The 19,420-nt window shown below is 42.0% G+C and overlaps 1 protein-coding gene across 1 annotated transcript; it reads right to left on the bottom strand.

Moving 5' to 3' along the window:
* Nucleotides 1-854: 854 nt before the first annotated feature.
* On the bottom strand, nucleotides 855-19,301 carry LOC115760664 (membralin). The gene is made up of 14 exons (XM_030702131.1): nucleotides 18,929-19,301; nucleotides 17,347-17,749; nucleotides 17,185-17,267; nucleotides 16,876-17,115; nucleotides 16,616-16,818; nucleotides 16,387-16,552; nucleotides 16,164-16,326; nucleotides 16,044-16,101; nucleotides 15,899-15,982; nucleotides 15,700-15,832; nucleotides 5,155-5,254; nucleotides 4,286-4,843; nucleotides 4,213-4,243; nucleotides 855-1,667 (listed from the first exon to the last, which is right to left on the bottom strand). The coding sequence occupies exons 2-14, from the start codon at nucleotides 17,473-17,475 to the stop codon at nucleotides 928-930; spliced, it is 2,688 nt and encodes an 895-aa protein (XP_030557991.1). The 5' UTR covers nucleotides 17,476-17,749; nucleotides 18,929-19,301; the 3' UTR covers nucleotides 855-927.
* Between the last annotated feature and the right edge of the window lie 119 nt (nucleotides 19,302-19,420).

Below are 19,420 nucleotides of genomic sequence, written 5' to 3'. Positions count from 1 at the left end.
CTGTTCAAACAGACTCGGAAACGCAAATCGAAATTAAAATTCCATTTCAACAATAAAAAAAATGAAATAAAATAAAATAGAAGCGCATAACAAATAATCGCAACGCATCAGAACTTCATATATCATCCATGTCCTTGGGCAACAAATAAAGGCCGACAATTTGCCCGGGGTCAAAATTTAAATATATAAAAAATAGAAAATCAAAAACGCATGTAATTAAAAAAAAATGCAAACACTATGCAAAGCGCGCAATATTTGTTTCAAGTTCCTTTTTTTTGATTTATATTTATATAAATTTTCGTTTTAAACTTATTTTCCTTTTTATTTTTATTAACTTTTTTGTTTTTTTTGCAGAATCGACTAGCTATATAATATGTATTATGTTGTATACGTTGTTGTTGTTGTTGTTTTTATTGTGGCAAACAAAACAAAAAGTAAATATATATATATATATCTATATATATATATAGTTTTCTGTCCACACATTTTTGGCAGCTAATTAAAAAGTGAGCAGCCTGCCGCGAGCTGTTGCCATGGTTAACACACATTAATTTGTAGTTAAAAATCACTAAGTAACACAGTTTTTGCATGCGAAAACCCAAAAATCTGAAAGTTTCTCTAGCTAGACACGCACACCCCCTCACACACGCACACACACACACACACGCTCGTACACACACTCGCTCAGTCAGACGCGGGGCGTGCATGCTTTAGCCATAAGTACACCAGGCAAATTATCTAAAATGTACTAGCTGTTTTATATGCTTGCATAATGGTCTTCATGTTTAGTTTTTTTTTTTTTGCGGCCCGCCTACTAACACCCCAGGCCCAGGCCCAGGCCCAGGCCCAGGCCCAGGCCCACCCCATGCCCCATGCCCCATGTCCCACCACATGCAACACCCAGAGTGTGGGATTTTGTCTTCTTATTCAGTTGTTGGCTGTTGCGGCTTCTGCTGCTGTTGTCACTTGGTTTGATGTATGCGGTAGAGTTTTCATTAGCCTGGCCGGCAGCTGCTCCTCCTCCTCCTTTTGCTGCTGCTCCAGCTGCTCCTTGTGCCCCTCCTGCTGCATGTGGTTTGTTGCGTTGTAATTTGCTGTTGACGTGAAGCTGTCGCCTTCTATAAAATCAACTGTTTGCCTGCCATCCATCATTGTGCTTGGATTGGCCCAAGCTGCTGCAGACTCAGCCTGGACGTCTGCTATGGATTGTTTTGACGTAAAGAAGGCTGCACTTGCTGTGGCTGTTACTTTCTTGTTGTTTTCCCTCGGCTGGTCAGTTGAACTGCTTTGCTTTTCACCTGATGACGGCGTCCTTTGAGCTGGCAAATTATTTGCTAATTGCTTTGCCAAGGCTGGCAGCTGCGAGGACTCAGCTGTTGTTGTTGCTGTTGTACTTTCCGCCGTATCCGGCATATTTATAATATCCGCCGCAGCAAAATTTAGATTTTTCAACATCTTAGGCATGCCAGCCTGTCCCAGATCCAAGTCCTGCTCCAAGTGCTGCTTGTCCTGGGCTGTTTCCGCTGCTGCTTCTCTTGCTTCCCCTGCCGTAGTCGTCTCCTGCTCTGCTGCTCCTGCATCATTGATGCTGTTTATCATCGTTGTTGTTGCTGCTGCTGCTGCTGCTGGTGCTTGGCTTGGTGCTTGTCCATGATTTGATTCGACATCTAAAATATGCAAAGAATGGCAAAGTTAGCAATGAAATAAAGTGAAAATAAAACAGGAAATGACAGGCGCGCATTACAATCTACAAAACATTCGCTCGGAATTGAGAAATAATTTCATATTATTGTTAACATACAAAAAAACCCAGACAAGGAGATGGACTGTGGGGTGGGGAGGGAGTTGCTCCGAGTGGGCGTGGGCAGCACAGACAGTTCGCATTTATATTTTATATCGTTAATATTGACGGTTTTTTATGTTCGAGTGCGCCGCCTCTTTGACATTTATTGCCACTCCTTTTTATACCCTTCTGCCTACAAAAAAAAAAAAAAACTCACTTAATGGGCACCATCAGGTTGTGCACATGTATGTTGTTACACTATAATTGTGATCTGAATGGATAGCCGAGTTCAGCTGGAATTTTGTATTGTGCTTTAGAAACTTGTGTTAGCAAAATATAATTGTACAGACTTTAAAGCTTTACTCTTTACGCCAAGCTATGCAATTCTCATGACCTCAAATAAAACCTTAAAACCTTCTCTCCTTCTCCACCTCTCCATCACTCTTTCTCTGATTTCTCTCTCCCTCTCTCTCTCCTTTTCTCTCAGCCTAATGTGACTCTTTACCTTTCAACCCCTTCAACTTCCACTGTCATTCGCTAGCTGCAAGCCTTATTTGTATTCATGAAAATCGCATAGAAGAGCGATACATTTTGACATATTCATTATCCTGCATCGGGTCTTCTGATTTAATGCGAAATTGTCTTCAACTATGGTTCACAGGCTTGTATTTCGCGGACTGATAAAAGTGGCATAAATAATAGATAATTAACTCCTTAAACTCTCGTTTCCTATCAATCGCCAGCTGCAAGCCTTACTTGAATTTATGAAAATCGCATAGAAGAGCGATATGCATTACAACAATATTTCAACATATTCATTATTCAGCGTCAGTTCTTTTGATCTCATAAGATATTTACAGGATTATATTTGACGATTCGGATAATAGAGGCATGGTATGTATATTTGTTTTAAGGGGATTAATATAATATAATAATATATAATTCCGAATTGGAATAATACAAAGTACAACTGTCATTAGAAAGAGCATAATATTCCCAACTAACATATTCTCGTTACACATATTTCAACGAAATTTAAAGAAAAGAATCCCAAAAAAAAATAGACTGTTTGAAGTGAATGCCTCTTGCCTGATTTGCCCATCAAAAATGAAAGGGAAGACAGATAGTCATATCAGAGGGTATTTAATCGTCCGCAAACCCACAGCGAACGGTTTAAACTTGTTTACACATGCGAGACTATCAGAGATTTGTGTACATTTATCTTTTGGGTTCCATTTTTTTTTTTTATTTGGTTTCGCCCTGGTTTATTTTGTATTTTTTGCTGACTGCGTTTTCGAGTGCACCTGAAACGAAATATTTAAATTTATCTTCCGGCTGATTGCACAGACGATGGGGCACAACGTTGGCAACAGTCACAGTTATTTGTGCCATTAGATTGCGGGCCAAAAAGCTTTAAAGCCGCCAAATTGAGCGCAATGAAGCGTGTGCAAGGGTCTCGACAAACAGTGGACAATCATTTACATAGTTGCAGTTCGTCTCTGAGTGACCCAGTCAATCAGGAGGCACAACTCAACAATGAGAATGCGGGCGGCGAGTCCCAGGCCAGTATCTAGTGCTGTCTTAGCAGAAGGAGTTACCAAGGCTACAAACCGGAGCCCACATTTCAATTTAGGTTTTACAATGAGTTGAACCCCAAAACAAGCCTGGTATTCCTATACAAATTTGATGAACCAACACCTGAAGTGAGGCAAAATGTTATCTAGACTTATTTGGATTAAATAAATATGCATTATATATAGTTAACATCAACACATAATATATATACAGATATATAAATACTATTTATTAGGGAGATAAATAGCTTAGGCTCTAACCCTTGGTCGAAGCCAATTTTGGCTGGAGATCTAATCTAGCCCGCATCGTGTATATGAAAATTAATGTGATTTGCAATATTTTCATTACAACGGGCAGTTGTTAATTTGAAAAAATGTGATTCATTAAAATTAAAGTTAGTTTAACAAAGGTTTGAACCAGAACCTGGGTTAATGGATGTGCAAAACCAGCTCCATGAACTAGCGTCAATACAGGGACACTCCACTGTTTGTTATAATAATAATAAAAGTAATAATAATAGTAGTAATAATAATAATAATAATAGTAATAAAAATAATCATAATCATAATAATAATAATAATAATAATAAATGTTATAATAATAATAGTAATAATAATAATAATACTAATTATAATACTAATAATAATAATAATAATAATATATAATAATCATAATAATAATAGTAATAATAATAATAAAAATAATATGAATATTAATCATATTAACAGCAATAATAATAATAAGATTAATAAGTAATAACACATTAATTATATATTATAACATATTAATTAATATTGCAGTGAAAACAATAACAATATTAAGAATAGCAATAATTAACAAATGTGCATAGTTACCTTCAGTTGTTGTTGCTGTTGTTGTTGTGGGCGTTGCAGCTGCTGCTGCCGCTGTTGCTGCTGCCGCGGCCGCGGTTGCTGCCGCCTGTGCTGCTGCTGTTGCTGCCACTGCGGCGGCTGTTGCTGCTACTGCTGCAGCCGCGGCGCGTGTTTGCAGACCTGGTATGTCGGCCACATTGATGCGCTGCAGCCGCACATGCATCATCTGTCCGTGGCCGTGTCCCTGGCCGAGGAAGACGCGTCGCTCGGTGGCGAACTGGTCGCGTCCGTGCAACCACGCCCCCACCAAGGGCAGCCGCCTCAGATTACCCAAAGCATTCGCCAGCGCTGCGCTGGCATTGTGCGCAGGCTGTGCGATGGCAACAACTGCCGCGGCGCCCGGCCCGGCACCCGCTGCGCCTACGCCAGCGCCTCCCGCCTGACCCTGACGCTGTGCGGCCAACTGGCCAAATAGTCGCATTACAATCACGCGCGCACGTTGCAGCGCCGCCTGCTGACCAGGAGCTGCAACTGGAGCGGCGCCAGTGCCGGCAGCTGCGGCATTGGGTTGATTACGCGTGATGATGAAGACATGACGCTGGGCCATAATCGCAGGCAGCTCATAGCGATGAAAGAAGAATACCATCGAGTGCTGAAACAGAGAAGGAGAGAGAAAGATATATATATAGAGAGAGAGAGAGAGGGAGGGAAACGAATGTGTTATGCAATGGAGCCAGGGCAGTTGTCAGGCACGTGACGGGACGCTGTCTACACGTGAGTCCACCGTCAAATAGACAGGCAGACAGACAGGCAGGCAGGCAGGCAGACAATAATGCGCTGGGTAATTTGTCATGCAGTTGACAGCCAGAAACTGGCTCCAGTTGCGCAACAACAACAACAACAACAACAACGGTAACAACAACAACAAGGAGAAATGTTGCTTTCATAATGCAGCATAGTTACCTGGATGAATAGATAGGAGGAGAGCAGCGCCAGGCTACGATATTGTCCACTGAAGCGATAGTGATACGCATAGAAGGCAAAATGATATAGGTAGAAGAATCTGTAAGCAAACAACAAAAGTTTGGGTTAACACATACACACATACACGTACACCCCTTTTGTTGCTGTGCACAACAACCCTTACCCTTATCAATATATGGATTCGTCTAGGTATTTATGTGGCACGGGGCATGATTACCATTCAATAATATTGCATTTAACATTGCTCAAATAAAAAGCAACAAATTATTTGGTTCTTACACATTTTATTGCTGCCCATCCTCTGCCCGCTAAGCTGTAAAGAAATGGGTCAGACAGACGGACAGACAGTCGGACCGTGGCAAGACATAAGTAACGCCTTGAACTGACAACAAGCACAACAATAACATTTACAACAATTGATATAAATGACGAACTAATGTGCTACGCTGCACGATGCTGCGATACCCTGCATTTGGTGGAAGCGTGAGAAGCGTTGAGAGAAGTTAGAAAATACTTTTTGCCTCTACTGATGCAGGCGAACAAAACTTAAGGGTCCTCTCTTCACGAGGTATCTATGACTTGGAAGGGTTATCATTTAGATAAGTCATTGTCTGTCGCTTCTCTCTTTGCCATTATTATTGCTTCCTTCTTACTTCTGCTTAATTTACTTCCTTTTTCTAGGCTTATCGAACATCTAGAACAACACCTATTTGATCTGATTTTCACATTGCTTCTCTAATCGCTTCATTCTGCATTTCGGTATTTATGGAAAGAGTCAAGTGCTATGCCCGTCGCTTCTCTCTTTCAAAGACTCAATGTAGCTTCAGGTCTTTTGCTTCTCTTTTCAGTTATTTCTTTCTTCATGAACATATGTAAATGCTTTATTCAGATTTCTTTTCGTCAGCTTCTGAACTTCTTTCTTTCTTTCTAGCCTCTCTCAACGCCGCTTCTCTCTTCGCTTTATCTTCTTTCTAAGAGCCACCCGACCTGGTGTTGATAAGTGCCATAACGCTTTATAGTCTCTTTTTCCTTTGCCTTCTCTTATGATTTCCCTTTCGTCTTGCTTCACGCCTTTCATCACCTTTTACCTGGCTTCTCTCGGCTTCTTTCGTATACAAGAGTTAAGTGTCATTATTCTATCAGTCTGTCGCTTCATTAGATGCCTTTTCTCCTCGATTTTTCATCACTTCTCGGCTTTTACCTCTCTTTTGTGATAAATATGCTTAACTTAGCCTATTATAAGCTCGATTTCCATTTCAAGAGTTGGTATTCACATTAGATATTGATAATAACTAAAGAAAGACAGTCGCTTCTTTCGCACAAATTAATGTAAGGGGCGTCCCCAATAGGCTTAATTGCTGGGTATAACAAGAATGGCGAAGACACTCAAGAGGATTTAATAATATAAATAATTGCTGGCGCTGTGTTAGTTAGAATTGTTGTTATGCAGGCCAAAGACAACAAATAATAAACACAATGAGCGACACGCAGCGACGGCAGCTCATTGATAAGGAGCAGCAGCAGGAGCAGGAAAAGTTAGAGGAGCGGGAACGGGCGCAGAAACAGGAACAGGAGCAGGAGAAAGACATAACCATAAGCAGAGGGTCGTGTCTAGAGTGTCCAGCGGAATTCAAGTTTAATTTATTTTTACAATGCCGCTGGACGTTGGACATTGGGTGTGGGTGTGGGCGGTGGATTGGGCATAGCCATGATTGAGTTATGTTATTGAATTTAATTTGAGTTGATTGTGCACACACACACACTCACACACACAAAGACACACACCCTTATACACACTTAAACGAACATCAGAATCGACAGCAACAAATGAAGACACACGACACTTATTTGGCTCGCAAGCCTTTCCAGTGGGTGGACTGTGGCATGCGGCATGGGGCAGCATTATGGACACATCGTGCCAAACGCTTTGCAGCAATTTCCGCACACCTCGCACCCGGCACCCGCAAGGACCTCACGAAGACAGTGAAAGCGTACGACACGTAGACAACACTTATCGCTTGTTCGTTTCCGTTTCATTCGTTTTCCTAATGTAGCGTAGCGTTGACAAGCGTCAAGCGGGCGGAACAGGCAGCGCCTTTGCCACCACCCCCTCCCCCGCTCGCCACTCCCTCTCCGCCTGGTGCCACAGCCAGCGGCGTGTCGCAACGGATGTGCGCCAAGGAAGTGCTATTGGCATTCATATCCTTCGACCGAACGGAAATGAGGGCAAATGATGTTGCAGCAGCGACAGACGTCGCAGGGCTGGGGTTAGAGGGGCAGCTTACAATAGAGAGGGTGGGTGCCTGTCAAGACAACTGTTGCATGTGTGTGAATATGTGGGCGCTGCTGCTATTGGCAGCGTTGCATGCTTAAATAAGCAGAGCCCCAAAGCAAACAACGCAGCAGACAAACCAGCAGGTGGCAGGTGCGTCAGTGCAAAGGGGACGAGGGCAGCAGCACGTTGCAGGGGCATATTGCTCGGGGGCAAAAGGCAACACTGATCCGATCGGTGCTGTCACAAGTGTTTATTTGTTGCCAGCAAACACAGACGCAGACGCAGCTGGAGCTGCAGCTGCTGATGAAGGGTGCAGCCGTTGCCAGGGATATATTCCTCATATAATGGTTAAAGTGCTCAATGAGCTTGCAAGCACTCGAGTCACACCCTCACACACACACACACACCCCCACGAGCGCGCACACACAGCATTTGCATATTGGATAAGCCGATTGGGTGGAATGCATATGAATATTACGATGCTGGCCAAGTGGTTTTGCTGCATTAATCCAGACGATTTGGCTAAAGTGCAGCGATATACACGCGTACCTGTTCCCGCTGCATTTACACCAATCGATTAGATTCCATTTCTACATATGCATATATCGAATATATACAATTTATGCAGCTTAAATGCAATAGGTTTTGCCTGAGCTAATGTTCCTGTTATTATTACACTGTTAGTTCTCTGTAAGGAATATCGTAATGTAACTGCTAATTAACAGCTATGTTAGCTCTGTTAGGGTTCTGTTTTTGCCTACCAATTCTGTTGCCTACTTTTCAGCTGCAAACTCTCTGTTAAAGCCTGTTACAGTGCTGTTAACGCTCTGTAGGCCATTGCAAAGATTGCAATTCAAATCAAGTTACTTTCCCTATGCATTTGATATTTATATTCGCAATTTCTTTTTTAACAAGTTCTGGTTAAGAAAGTAAAATTCTGGCTACTATTTTGTATACTTTTAAGTTTGCAGCATAATTGAGCGCTCTGTTAATTTAAAGACATTCAAATGTAGTTCGATATTTAAATTATGTTATGCGCGTTTAGAGCTGTTCCTTTCAAATTGTATTCTTACATAAACCTAGCAAAAATGATCCCATCTGTGTTCTTGGCAATTTAGCAATAAAAATGACTCTATTAAGAATAAAAACCTGACACCTTTGGCCACAAAACACGCTCACATGTCGTATTACATAAGTTTCGTATTATATTAATATAAATTAATTGAAAAATAGTGATGCTCATTTGATTCTCAAATTACAGTAAATGCGTCACAGTGCCAAAGTGTGTTATATAAATCGTATTAGTTATTATTCCTTCACAATGGGGGAAAAATAATTAAGTTTCGAAATCGGATATGTTTCATAACTTGCGCTATTGATACATATTATTTGTGCCCCCTTCGTTTGATTACGCACAACTATCGAATGTTATGCACGGTCTCGAATTGAATGCAATTTTTAGAAGTGCAATCAAAAATATCAATTACCACACACACACACACACACTCAAATATACACTCAATTGTTGTAAAACGTGAGAAACGTTAAAGTTATTTTTTTTGGGGAAAATCTGATTCACTTAATTGAAATATAACAAAGCTGAAGTACAATGAGTGTGTGAGAGTGTGAAAGAGCCCGAGTATGTGTAAGTGTGTGTGACAGTGTGTGTGAGTGTGTATTCATTGATAAATGCGTGTAAACGATCCATTTTCATGCATAAATTGAAGCAGACGCCGCGCAGCGTTGCCTAGAAGGGCACGTTGCGCATACGCCACGTTGGCAAACAAACAAATAAATAAACAACAAACAAACAAAGAAGCAAACAAAAAAAAAACATAATAATAAAGGAGCAAAATGACAAGAGGAGAGAAAAGCAAACAAGCTGAAACTATAACGCGTATAACAATGAACCGATTTTGCCTCGTTACGAACACTCATCAACTGCACCTTTGAACAACAAGAGCGCACAACGGTGGGGAGGAGAGGGGAGAGGGGGAGGGGGGGGAGACTAGGTGACAGGCCAAAGGATATGGCAAGCCAGAGGCCAGGCCACTTCAGGCGGCGGCGTTCGCATTGGGTTCGAGGCGTTGGCTCGCGGACAAAAGTTATGGCAGCAAAACAAACTTGACGCAATTATACTTTGCGTAACATGATCTCAATCAACACGAAAAACAAGGAGCAAGCCAAGGGTGGGGGGCAAGGGTAAGGCCCGCGCAGGGCCAGGCGGGGGGCAGAAATGTGCTGCCAATGGTTGCCAATGCCTTCGACATTTGACGTTCAGAGGCCAAACGCGCCACCTTTTCGAATTCCAAGCTGAAGGAGCTGCGGAACCCAAAAGAGTGGCTAGCTGCAGCAGACCGAATGTTAAATACCCTCAAATGGTCCGACTCAACATTTATATCATGTCTGCCGCATGTTAAAAATGTTGTGTATGTGAAGCACATTTTTGCCTGTAAAAACATATCTCATCACTCTCACATATCTAAGAGGCAAATTTCACTAGCAACATATCTTACATTTTGAGCGAATGTTAAGAATTTAATGTATGTGAAGTACATACTTGCCTATACGTTTTCCCATTATAAAAACATATCTCAGCACTTTCACATATCTAATTGACGAATTCCACTAGTAACATTTCTTCAATTTATTGCGAATGTTCAAAATGTATAATATGTAAAGTATGAAAAATATAAAGGTGTCAATTAATGGAGCCCTGTTACGAGATCGTGAGGGTGTGACAGATTCCATTAAAAAAACCAATCAGCTGTTTATATAAAGACGCGGTTAATGTTATGTTAATAATGTTAATAAATGTACGCTATGTTGGACATAGTGGAATCAGGCTACTAACAGATTCGATTTGTGATCAGAAAATAGATAAGTTTTGCATACAACAACTTCTTCTACAACCAATTCATTCTATAGATCTTTCCTATGATATATGTAGTAGTTCGATGTTGATAACATATTGTGCATATGTTAGGCGCATAGTGATGCTTGTAAATGTGAACTTTGAATAAAATTACTTAACAAACAAGATAGGTAGATGGATAGATAGGCAACTATGCGATATAGGAATACGCCTTGGCATATTCCGGTATAAGAACTGTCTGCAAAGTTAAACAACATGATCTTTAGAAGTGAGAGAATTGTTGGAAACAAGAATATGTTGAATCAGGTATTTGCTCTGTAGCAACAAAAATGACAGCTTCCAAGCGTAGCACAATTCACGACTGAATTGGAATACCCTTAGCGAGTGCATAAAAGGGACTCCAGGGTGGGGAGTGGGGAGTTCAAGGGTTTTCCGTGGGGTTAACAAGCAAACAAATCTATATATACTTATGGCATAAATATATACGTATATATAAGAGTGTATACCTATATGTTAGTAGGTACGCATAACAAGCGTGTAAACAACAGGCAACAGCAAAAGGCAGGGGCAGGGGGCGGGGGACGGGAGGGCGGTTGCGTAAGGTGAGGGGTTGCCGGGGCGTGGAGGGGTCGCAGCTACTTGAAACGCGCGACTGTTACAATTTTGCCCGAGCTGGCAACTCGAGCCTGAACCCGAACCCGAACTTGAACCCGCTACCGCCCAACGCCCCCCCCCCCATTCCCGCCCCTTTCACCCAACCCCTTTCACTTTTGGCCTGATAAAATTTGCTCTTTGAAGCCGCCAATGCCACGCAATTCCCAGTTGTCCCTTCGTCCATCCGTCCGTCGGTTTGACAATCTGCGCAAGACATCGCCTCGGTTTGTTGCTTTTTTGTACACTTTTGCAGCTCATTTAATACGTGTCGTCTGCCCCGTGCCGTGGCAACCAGATTTAAGCACAAAAGCAGCATTACGCGGCACTGGAAGCCGCTTGGGCCAAAGTCAACCAGGGGCGGCCCCTCAAAGGGGGAGGGGTTGGGGGCGGCAGCCGAAAGGGCTGCCAAATTATGCGCTCTGTACATTTTTGGCGCCTGCTCGTTAAACGGCGATTAACAGAATTATTTTTAAACGTGCTTTGATGCCACTTTAAGGTCGCTGACGGCAGTCAATTAGAGCCGCGAAAATACCTGAGCACCACGCCCCGCCCCGCCCCGTCCCCGCTCCATTCCACGGCCTGCTTAAGCTGGCGTGTGGAGCTGCAGCTGCTGCTGCAACGCTTGCAGCTCGGCGCAGAGCTTAAGCGGGGCTAATTAACGCTTGGTCTTTAAGCCAAACTTCAATCGCAGCTAACCGCAAACAGGCAACCAAAATGGCAGCGCACCAGACAGGAAGTTGGCTGAGTTGGAAGAGCTCTGGACATGGACTCTGGCGGCAGGAAGCTAACCCTATGTCGCCCACCCCCCCCCCCCCCCTATCCTTCCTTCATTGCTTTTCATAGCAGGTCCCTTGCGTAACCCATAACCGCAGGAGCAGGCAGCACGAAAGGAGTAAGTAAGAGTGCTCTAGTCGGGAGTGCACGATCAGGAGATATCCTGGCGATATTCTGAAGCTATCCTGTAGATATCCTATTTAGGTATTATCTTTAAATGCTAAGATGCTTCTTCTGCCCTTAGATCCACAGTATGTTTTTATAGGCAATGTGTTCTCTTTAAGCGTTGGTCTTTATAGTCCGATTCTTGTAAAATTTGCAGCGCGTAATTATGACATACAAGAGTATATACCAAAGTTTAAAGACCTGGGTTTAAAAATTAGTATTTGTTCCTTAATCTTGGGGAAATAGACGCAAAAGGTATCTTAAAAGTAAAAGATTTGTGCCTATGATAAGGGGAAATATATGTTTAAAATTTCCAGCCAAGTGGATAGATAGACAAACGGACATGGTCAGATTAGCTCGGCTGGTTCCTATCAAAAGTACATATGCTTTATAGCACAGAAATCCTTCCTGCTGCCTGTTACCAACATTCCCACAAAAACAATATACCCTTCCGTAATGAGTTGAGGGTATACAAAGCAAAGGCTATGCGCAGCGGCAAGGGTCAAAAGGAAAACCCCCGCTTCGATTGCTTCAGGCGGTCAATAACAGCAAAATTAAACCGAACCAAAGTACACACGCCATACACACGCACACATACCACACACACACACACACACACACAAACAAGCACACAGGCAAACAAACAGGATGTGTGTGTGTGTGTGTGTGTGTGTGTGTGTGCATGATGAGCTCAGCCAATATGTTTTCGACTTTTTACAAAATTAATTTTTACTTGTGCTACTCTAGACACTGGGCGTGGGCCGTGGGGGGCGTGGCAGGACACAAATCTGCATATGCCAGGCTCCGCTGTTGCCCCATGAATGCATTTCATATGTGTGTGCGTGCGTGTGCGTGTGTGTGTGGCCCAGCTTGGCGGCAAAAATGGGCTACGAAATTGCGCATTTAATAGGTAAACATATATTTTCAAAGAGTTCAGCAACAAGAGAAAGAAGAAGAAGCCGCTGGAGAACATCAACAAGAACCCAAACTTGTGCCTAATACCCAAACATTTATGATTGCTTTGATTCCCAGGAAATGCCCATAAGGGTTAAGACTCCTGCTGCAATAAATATTTTATATTTAAATGGGATTTAAATAATTCACAATCGCGATGTTTTTTTTTCTGATGAATTATCTATTTTTATCAAAACGAATAAAAATACCAGATAAAACCTAAGCTAAATGAGCTCAAGAAACCTCTATGAGATTTAAAAAAAAGTAAAAAGAAAAATATTATGAATTGCTGTGGATTGAGAATATTTCCAAGAAAAAAAAAAGATTTGTCAACCATTTTGCCCACATGTTATTCTCGCTAATTAGTCCTTTCACACTAATTAATAGTTTTTAATGCGCTTGGTTCTTTATTTTTACTCATTCTCCCCACATTAATACCTCTAAGCCTATTCATCGTGCATTTGCGTGCATTTGTACAGTTCTAGTTCTACAGAACAAAAATGGCATTGAAATGAGATTCAAATATATGCTCTACGGAAAGATTCTCACGGAATGCATTGGCATTAGCCTGAATTGTGAAAAGCGCATAGAAAGGCGACGTTTAAGGGAGAGATGAAAAGCTATCGAGAGTTAGGGAAAGACAGAGGAAAGGAACAGACAGAGTAGAAAGAGGGAACAAGAGAAGGGACGACTGTTGAAGAAAAGAAGAAGGAAAATAAAAGAAGAGAGTACAAGCGAGGAAGCGATAGAAACAAAGAAAAGCGATAACGAGAAGAACAATAAGAGTTTGCGGGCGCTAGAAAGAGAGATAGCGAAACGGCTAGAGATTGCGAGATGTAAGAACAAGAGGAAAGGAAGTGAGAAAAAAGCGACCAAAAAGGAGCGAACGACTGCTAGAGAGGGAGAGAGAGAGAGAGTGTGCGATAAAGGAGGCAATTGAGATGGAAAGAGCGACAAACTGGCGGAAATTCGGCAAGTGGTTGAGAAAGTGAAAAGCAAGGGTGATTTCTACATATAATAAATGCATAAATCAAATGAAAAGTACGTTAGTTTTAGTCTGAGCCATGAGAATCACATAGAAACACATCACGATATCCATATGATACAGAATTCTATTCTACCGAGCATATCTTTGATTCTCTTGTAACTCAACTGTTCTGCTTTAGAACTATTTATACTTATATCAGCTCTTTGCTATACAAATGCACGATGCTATTCAAGAGGTGTCAAAGAACTAATTGGCAGGAATAAGGTGTGGTCGAAATGGTTGACAGTTCTTTTTTATATCCTTTAGTATGGCTATTTAAATGCAACAGAGTATCTAAAAGGTTATATGCCCTGTTCGCAGTTACACAGAAGATAAATCAGATAAGGCAGATGGCTAACGAGGCCTTCAAATGTTCCGTTAAAGCGGTTTTCCTATATTCCCGCATATCACAAAGAATGTTCTCCTAAATAGGAGCTATACGACTATATTATATTAAATATTTCAAGCGAGGTTTTCTCAGAGATTTGCAATGCCAACAGCTGTATTTAGTTGCTTGCATTGCTGAGAAATTAAGTCCAACCATGGGCACCTCAATAAACAGCTTGTTAAACACAGGACTAGGCCTGGGCAAGCGCTTGAGGTTGGGGATCAATGAATGTTTAATGAATATAAATACGGCAGCTGCTAGAACCATGCCACTCTGATGGCCTTTTAATTCAGTCGCAAATTACGCAAAATCAACACCAAATTTGAGGAGCCGGAATGGCCCTGGAATAGTGATTGGTAAATGCCGGCGCATGAATTTCTAATGGTTGTAGCTCATAAACGGCAAACAGGGACAGACGGACGAGCCGGGCCGGCATTGGCCGAATAAAGGGAATAGTCGAGTATCTCTTTGAATTATTGATGGGCGCAATGTTTGAAAAATCTTCACGATGATGCTGATGATGCTGTCGATGTCGATGTTGTTGCTGCCGGGGGGTGCGGGCGGGCCCAGAGATTTACCAAAATAATTTCAAACTGTGCGCTTCTCAATTATGCAAAGTGCGCGCAATAAACCGCAAAGTAGCCCGCCCTCAGCCACTTTTCACTTGTCTTTTTTCAAGAGTCGCAACCAGAATGAATAGAAGAAAAAAAAAAAAATTGATAAAAGGGGAAAAATGGGTTTTAGAGTTGAGATTGAGTTTTGTATGACGTGCGTGGTCATTAATGTTTATAGAGGAGTATTCGCAGCTGCCCGGTTCTATATGCGTTTTTTTTTTTTTTTGGTAGGTTTTCACTTATTCCATTTTGTGTTCGCAGCTATTACAAACAAGTTTATTTAAATGTTTGCTAATGGCGCGGCCCAGTTGGGGTTTGAGTTTTTTTTTTGGGGGGGCTTCGGGTTGGTGGTTTGGGTAAGGCACCGCCTGGGTTACGCTTGTTGACTTAAGTGATGAAATTCTGTGTTCTCTGTGTGCCGGCGGCATGCGGAGGGACTTTGGTGTTGTGTGTTGGTCGATTTGCTTTGGCCCCGGGGGAGGCTTGCGCAAGCCAAGTTAATTTTCAAATAACAACCAAACGAAACGAAACGAACCGAACGAGCGCTGAGTGTGAAATACGCTGCAGCACAGGAGAAAGAATGAAAAAAAAAATGCGAACAAAACGAAATGAACTGTTAAGTGCTGGGGGTAGCGCTCCAGCTCAGCGGAGCTCAGCAGCAGCCGGACATGCTGTCCGGACAGCAAAGGATTGCGACGGATGCTTCAACTTAATGTAATTGAATTTGTCATTTGTTCTTGGCACAGACGATTGCACAAACAAAAGGAGAGAAACTCTAGCAGCTGTCGGGCTACGCACCTGAGCCAATGGCGCTTGGTGATGCTTGTGTGACAGCAGATGGCATCGAATTGATCCGCGATCCAGACAATCAATATAATATAGAAAGCTGTTGTTGTATCATTGAAGAACTCCGACATAATGGCCTCCATGCCTGCCAAAAATAAAGCAACAGATTAATTTCATAATTCCAGGCTCTAGACTGGAGAACTTTGCACACCTACTAGCGCCAATATGACCGTCAATAGGGGCGCAATGGGAAACCGAGCGGACACATTGTACTCCAGCATTTGCAGCAGATCCACTGTGAAAGTAAATGAGATTGTATTACATGAAAATCGATCTAGATTTGGCCAGCCAATTACCTATGAACACAAAGATCTGATGATGCGAATAGCGCAGCAGCATGGACACGGAAAACGTCTGCAGGCGACAAACAAATTAATTAATTGAATTAATAAAGAGAACTGTATTGGCAGACGTACAAAGAGCAGCATGACACAGAAAGCAGCTGGATAACTGCTCCAGGCAGCCCACCACATGGAGACGAAGCGGTAATGCTCGCCCGTAATCACGTTGCGCAGATAACCCTTGTTCTCCTCCCGCTCCGCCACGGTGCGCACCGAGGCCATTAGCAAATCATCATAGCTGCAATTGATAAAGGGAATTTAACAAATTTTAATTCCTAGCAAAAGTTTCTTGATTTACCCCAGCAAACGCTTGAGCAGGTAACGCGTTAATCTGTCGCCGAAACAGGCATTCGTATTGGGATCCAGCTGCACCGTGAGCACGGGTATGTTCAGTCGTTTGCGTGTGGCAGCCGACAGACGCAAGTGTCCGTACTCCAGAGAGTACTCCACAATATACTGCTCATCTGCAAGGCAAAGCGTTTGGAGTAACAATTGTAAATGAAGCATACAAGGGATTGACTACGCACCATCATCGTCGTCGCCCTTGAGCGGTATGGCGCTGGGGTGATCGTAGTTATCCAGTATATTGATGGCATCAAAATAATAATACAGGGTCTCGTTGCCGTACGCGAAATTGGGGCGCACGGGCAGGCCCAGTTTGCGCAGTATCGCCTCGTAGCGCTTCAGCCTGTTGTGATTGTCCAGCGTTTGCGGTCCCACGCCATAGTGGCTGCAATGGAGTCAGGCATTAGAGAAAGGAACTTTTTGATTCAATGTCCGGGCTTACTAAGTATGCTTTAGAGCCAGCACCAGCTGCTGATCGCTCTTGATGCGCTGCCATATGGCACGCTTCTCGGCCAGATGCGGTATTATTTCCACTCGGATAACGCCCTCGCGTGGCCAATTCTGCACATCCTGCAGGCAGGTGCACGGATTCTTAATGAATGCCGTATGCACATAGACCAGGGTGAAAAAGAACACCAAAGCCTTGAGCAGCAGCAAAAACTCAATGGCAAGCTGCACCTTGCTGCAAAACAGACAGAGAGATGGGTCCGATTGGAATTAGAGGACTTCAAGACGCAAGCTTCCCACTTACCGAGGCACTAGCTCCGCATAGGTGGCCGCCACACGAAAGTAAATGGCATGAAATAGGCGATCCCGCATGTTCATCATGTTGTTCTACAAAATGTTACAGATAAGCAATTAATGTGTGTTGTCTCTGTGTGCATGTGTGTGAGTGTAAGTGCTTGCGTCTTACTTGGCCAACGCCACCTCCCACTCCGCCCACTCCGCCCGCGAGCACACGATTGCGCCCGTTGATGTTATTGATCGCATTGGCTACGGCTATTTCGGCCGCATTTTCGGGCATGCCACCAACATCGGCCATGGCTGAACTCCGATCAGCAGCCGCTGCTTCGAAGGTGATTTTCAATCAAGTTTCGAGCAGCTAAAAAAAAACACTTCCGTGTCTTGAGGCGACCGTCTTCCGCACAACTCGTCAGCCTCCCCCGAAGGTGTCTAAAAGTGAATGTTTGCGCAGCTGTTGTTGTTGCTGTTTCTCTCGGTGTCCCTTGTGGCTTGTGACACCTGCGCTGCAATTCGATCAGCTGCTGTTGTCTAGTGCTTTGCACAATTATTGTATATCATAAAATAATCAAAAACTGCAACAAAAAAAGACAGGCAGTGCTTACCATTATTGTGAATTATGTTGTTGTCAGAGCAGAGCTGCCAACTCGTTGTGAATGCTCGACAAGTAATCGGTTTTAGTAACGAGTTACGGCTCAATGTTAACAGACAGACAATGTTAACGGTATGGAGAAAATGTTAGCGTTCGCGCTTAAGTGTGATGTGCGCTTAACATTTTTATAACATAGCTGTTTTCAGTATCAAACTTGTGAATGACCTTGCACTAGTGACGTCGCAAGCAATAAGTGCTGCCAACTTGCTTGTACACCAACACATTTTTCAACACTGTTCGCCAACAGCGCGCCAATTTGATTTGTAAGTGATTTAATGCAAAATCAAAGGGAATGCTCTATGAAACGTTTTTCTTTTTATATTTTATTTTCTGCAAACCAATGTACGAAATTAAATATCTCAATGCTTCTTCGTTCTCGCATATTATAAATAAGCTACATTGAATGTCGTTTAATTTAGTTTTACATTGATTGGTGGTTGTGATTTCTTTATTCATTTTACGCTTGTTGTTTTTTTTCTTCACTATAGTTTCTCGATTTATATATATTTGTATATATGTGTATATATACGCATATTATATTTTTTTGCCTTGTTTATGTATATACATATATATATATATATATATATATATATATATATATATATATAGATGTTATCATTAAGCTACAAAATCATACTCATAAGATGAATACAAACATTGTGTATTTGCTTTTGCATTTCTCGCAACATGCTAATTTGCAGTATTTCTTGTTCATTTTTTTATGTTTGTAGTTAGCATTTAAAAATTTCGCTATGGGATTGTTAAATTGCTTATATGTTTTTTTTCATTTGTTTTTGTTCTATTAAGTTTTAGCTAGTTGTTCTTGTTGATGTCTGTTGTATTGTAGTATAAATTGTTAAAAATCGCTCACTTATTTCAATTTTGGTTCAGCGCGTCTTGGATGTGTGCGTGTGTATGTGTGTGGGTGTGTGTGTGTGTGTGTGTGTGTGTGTAGCTTACGTATGGTTTTTGGTGTATTCTCGTTTATATAAAAGTTCACATAGGCAGGCTTCGTGTGTGTGTGTGTGTGTGTGTGTGTGTGTGTGTGTGTGTGTGTGTGCCAACTTACAATCTAATACACGCTACACATTTATTAACTTACCATTTAATGAGTATGTTTACTCTACTTCTTCTTCGTATTCGCCTCAATTAAGTTTTTTTTTATTTGTTGACAGTTATAGAACTTTCAAGGAGTACAGAATGTACAGTTATAGTTTTTCTTTAAGGTACAGCAATGCGAAAGACGAAAGTATTGCCAATTAGCGTGTGTGTATACGTGTGTATAATTGTGTGTGCATGTGTGTGTATGCGAGTGTCTTACAAAAAGGTGGCAACTCTGCACACAAAGCGTAACGTTCACTTAAATCAAAGCGCTCAAAATGGACATAATACATGTGCACACTCTTCATCTCTTTGTTGCTCATTTTCTAGATACAATATGTGTTTTTTTTTTTTGTTTTTTTGTTTTTTTTTTTAGGCTCTTTTACGCAGTTTTCATTTTATAAATCTTTGCTAAAGTTATATATAAACTATTCCATTCTGAAGTATTGACAGTCACAGGCTATGTGAAGCATGCCTTGTTTTTTTTTTTTTT

The sequence above is a fragment of the Drosophila novamexicana genome, unplaced genomic scaffold (assembly GCF_003285875.2).
Source record: "Drosophila novamexicana strain 15010-1031.04,08,12 unplaced genomic scaffold, DnovRS2.1 tig00000462-arrow-pilon, whole genome shotgun sequence".
Lineage (NCBI taxonomy): Eukaryota > Metazoa > Arthropoda > Insecta > Diptera > Drosophilidae > Drosophila > Drosophila novamexicana.
Note: the sequence above shows the minus strand (reverse complement) of the source record. Positions and strands in the feature narration are given on the sequence as shown.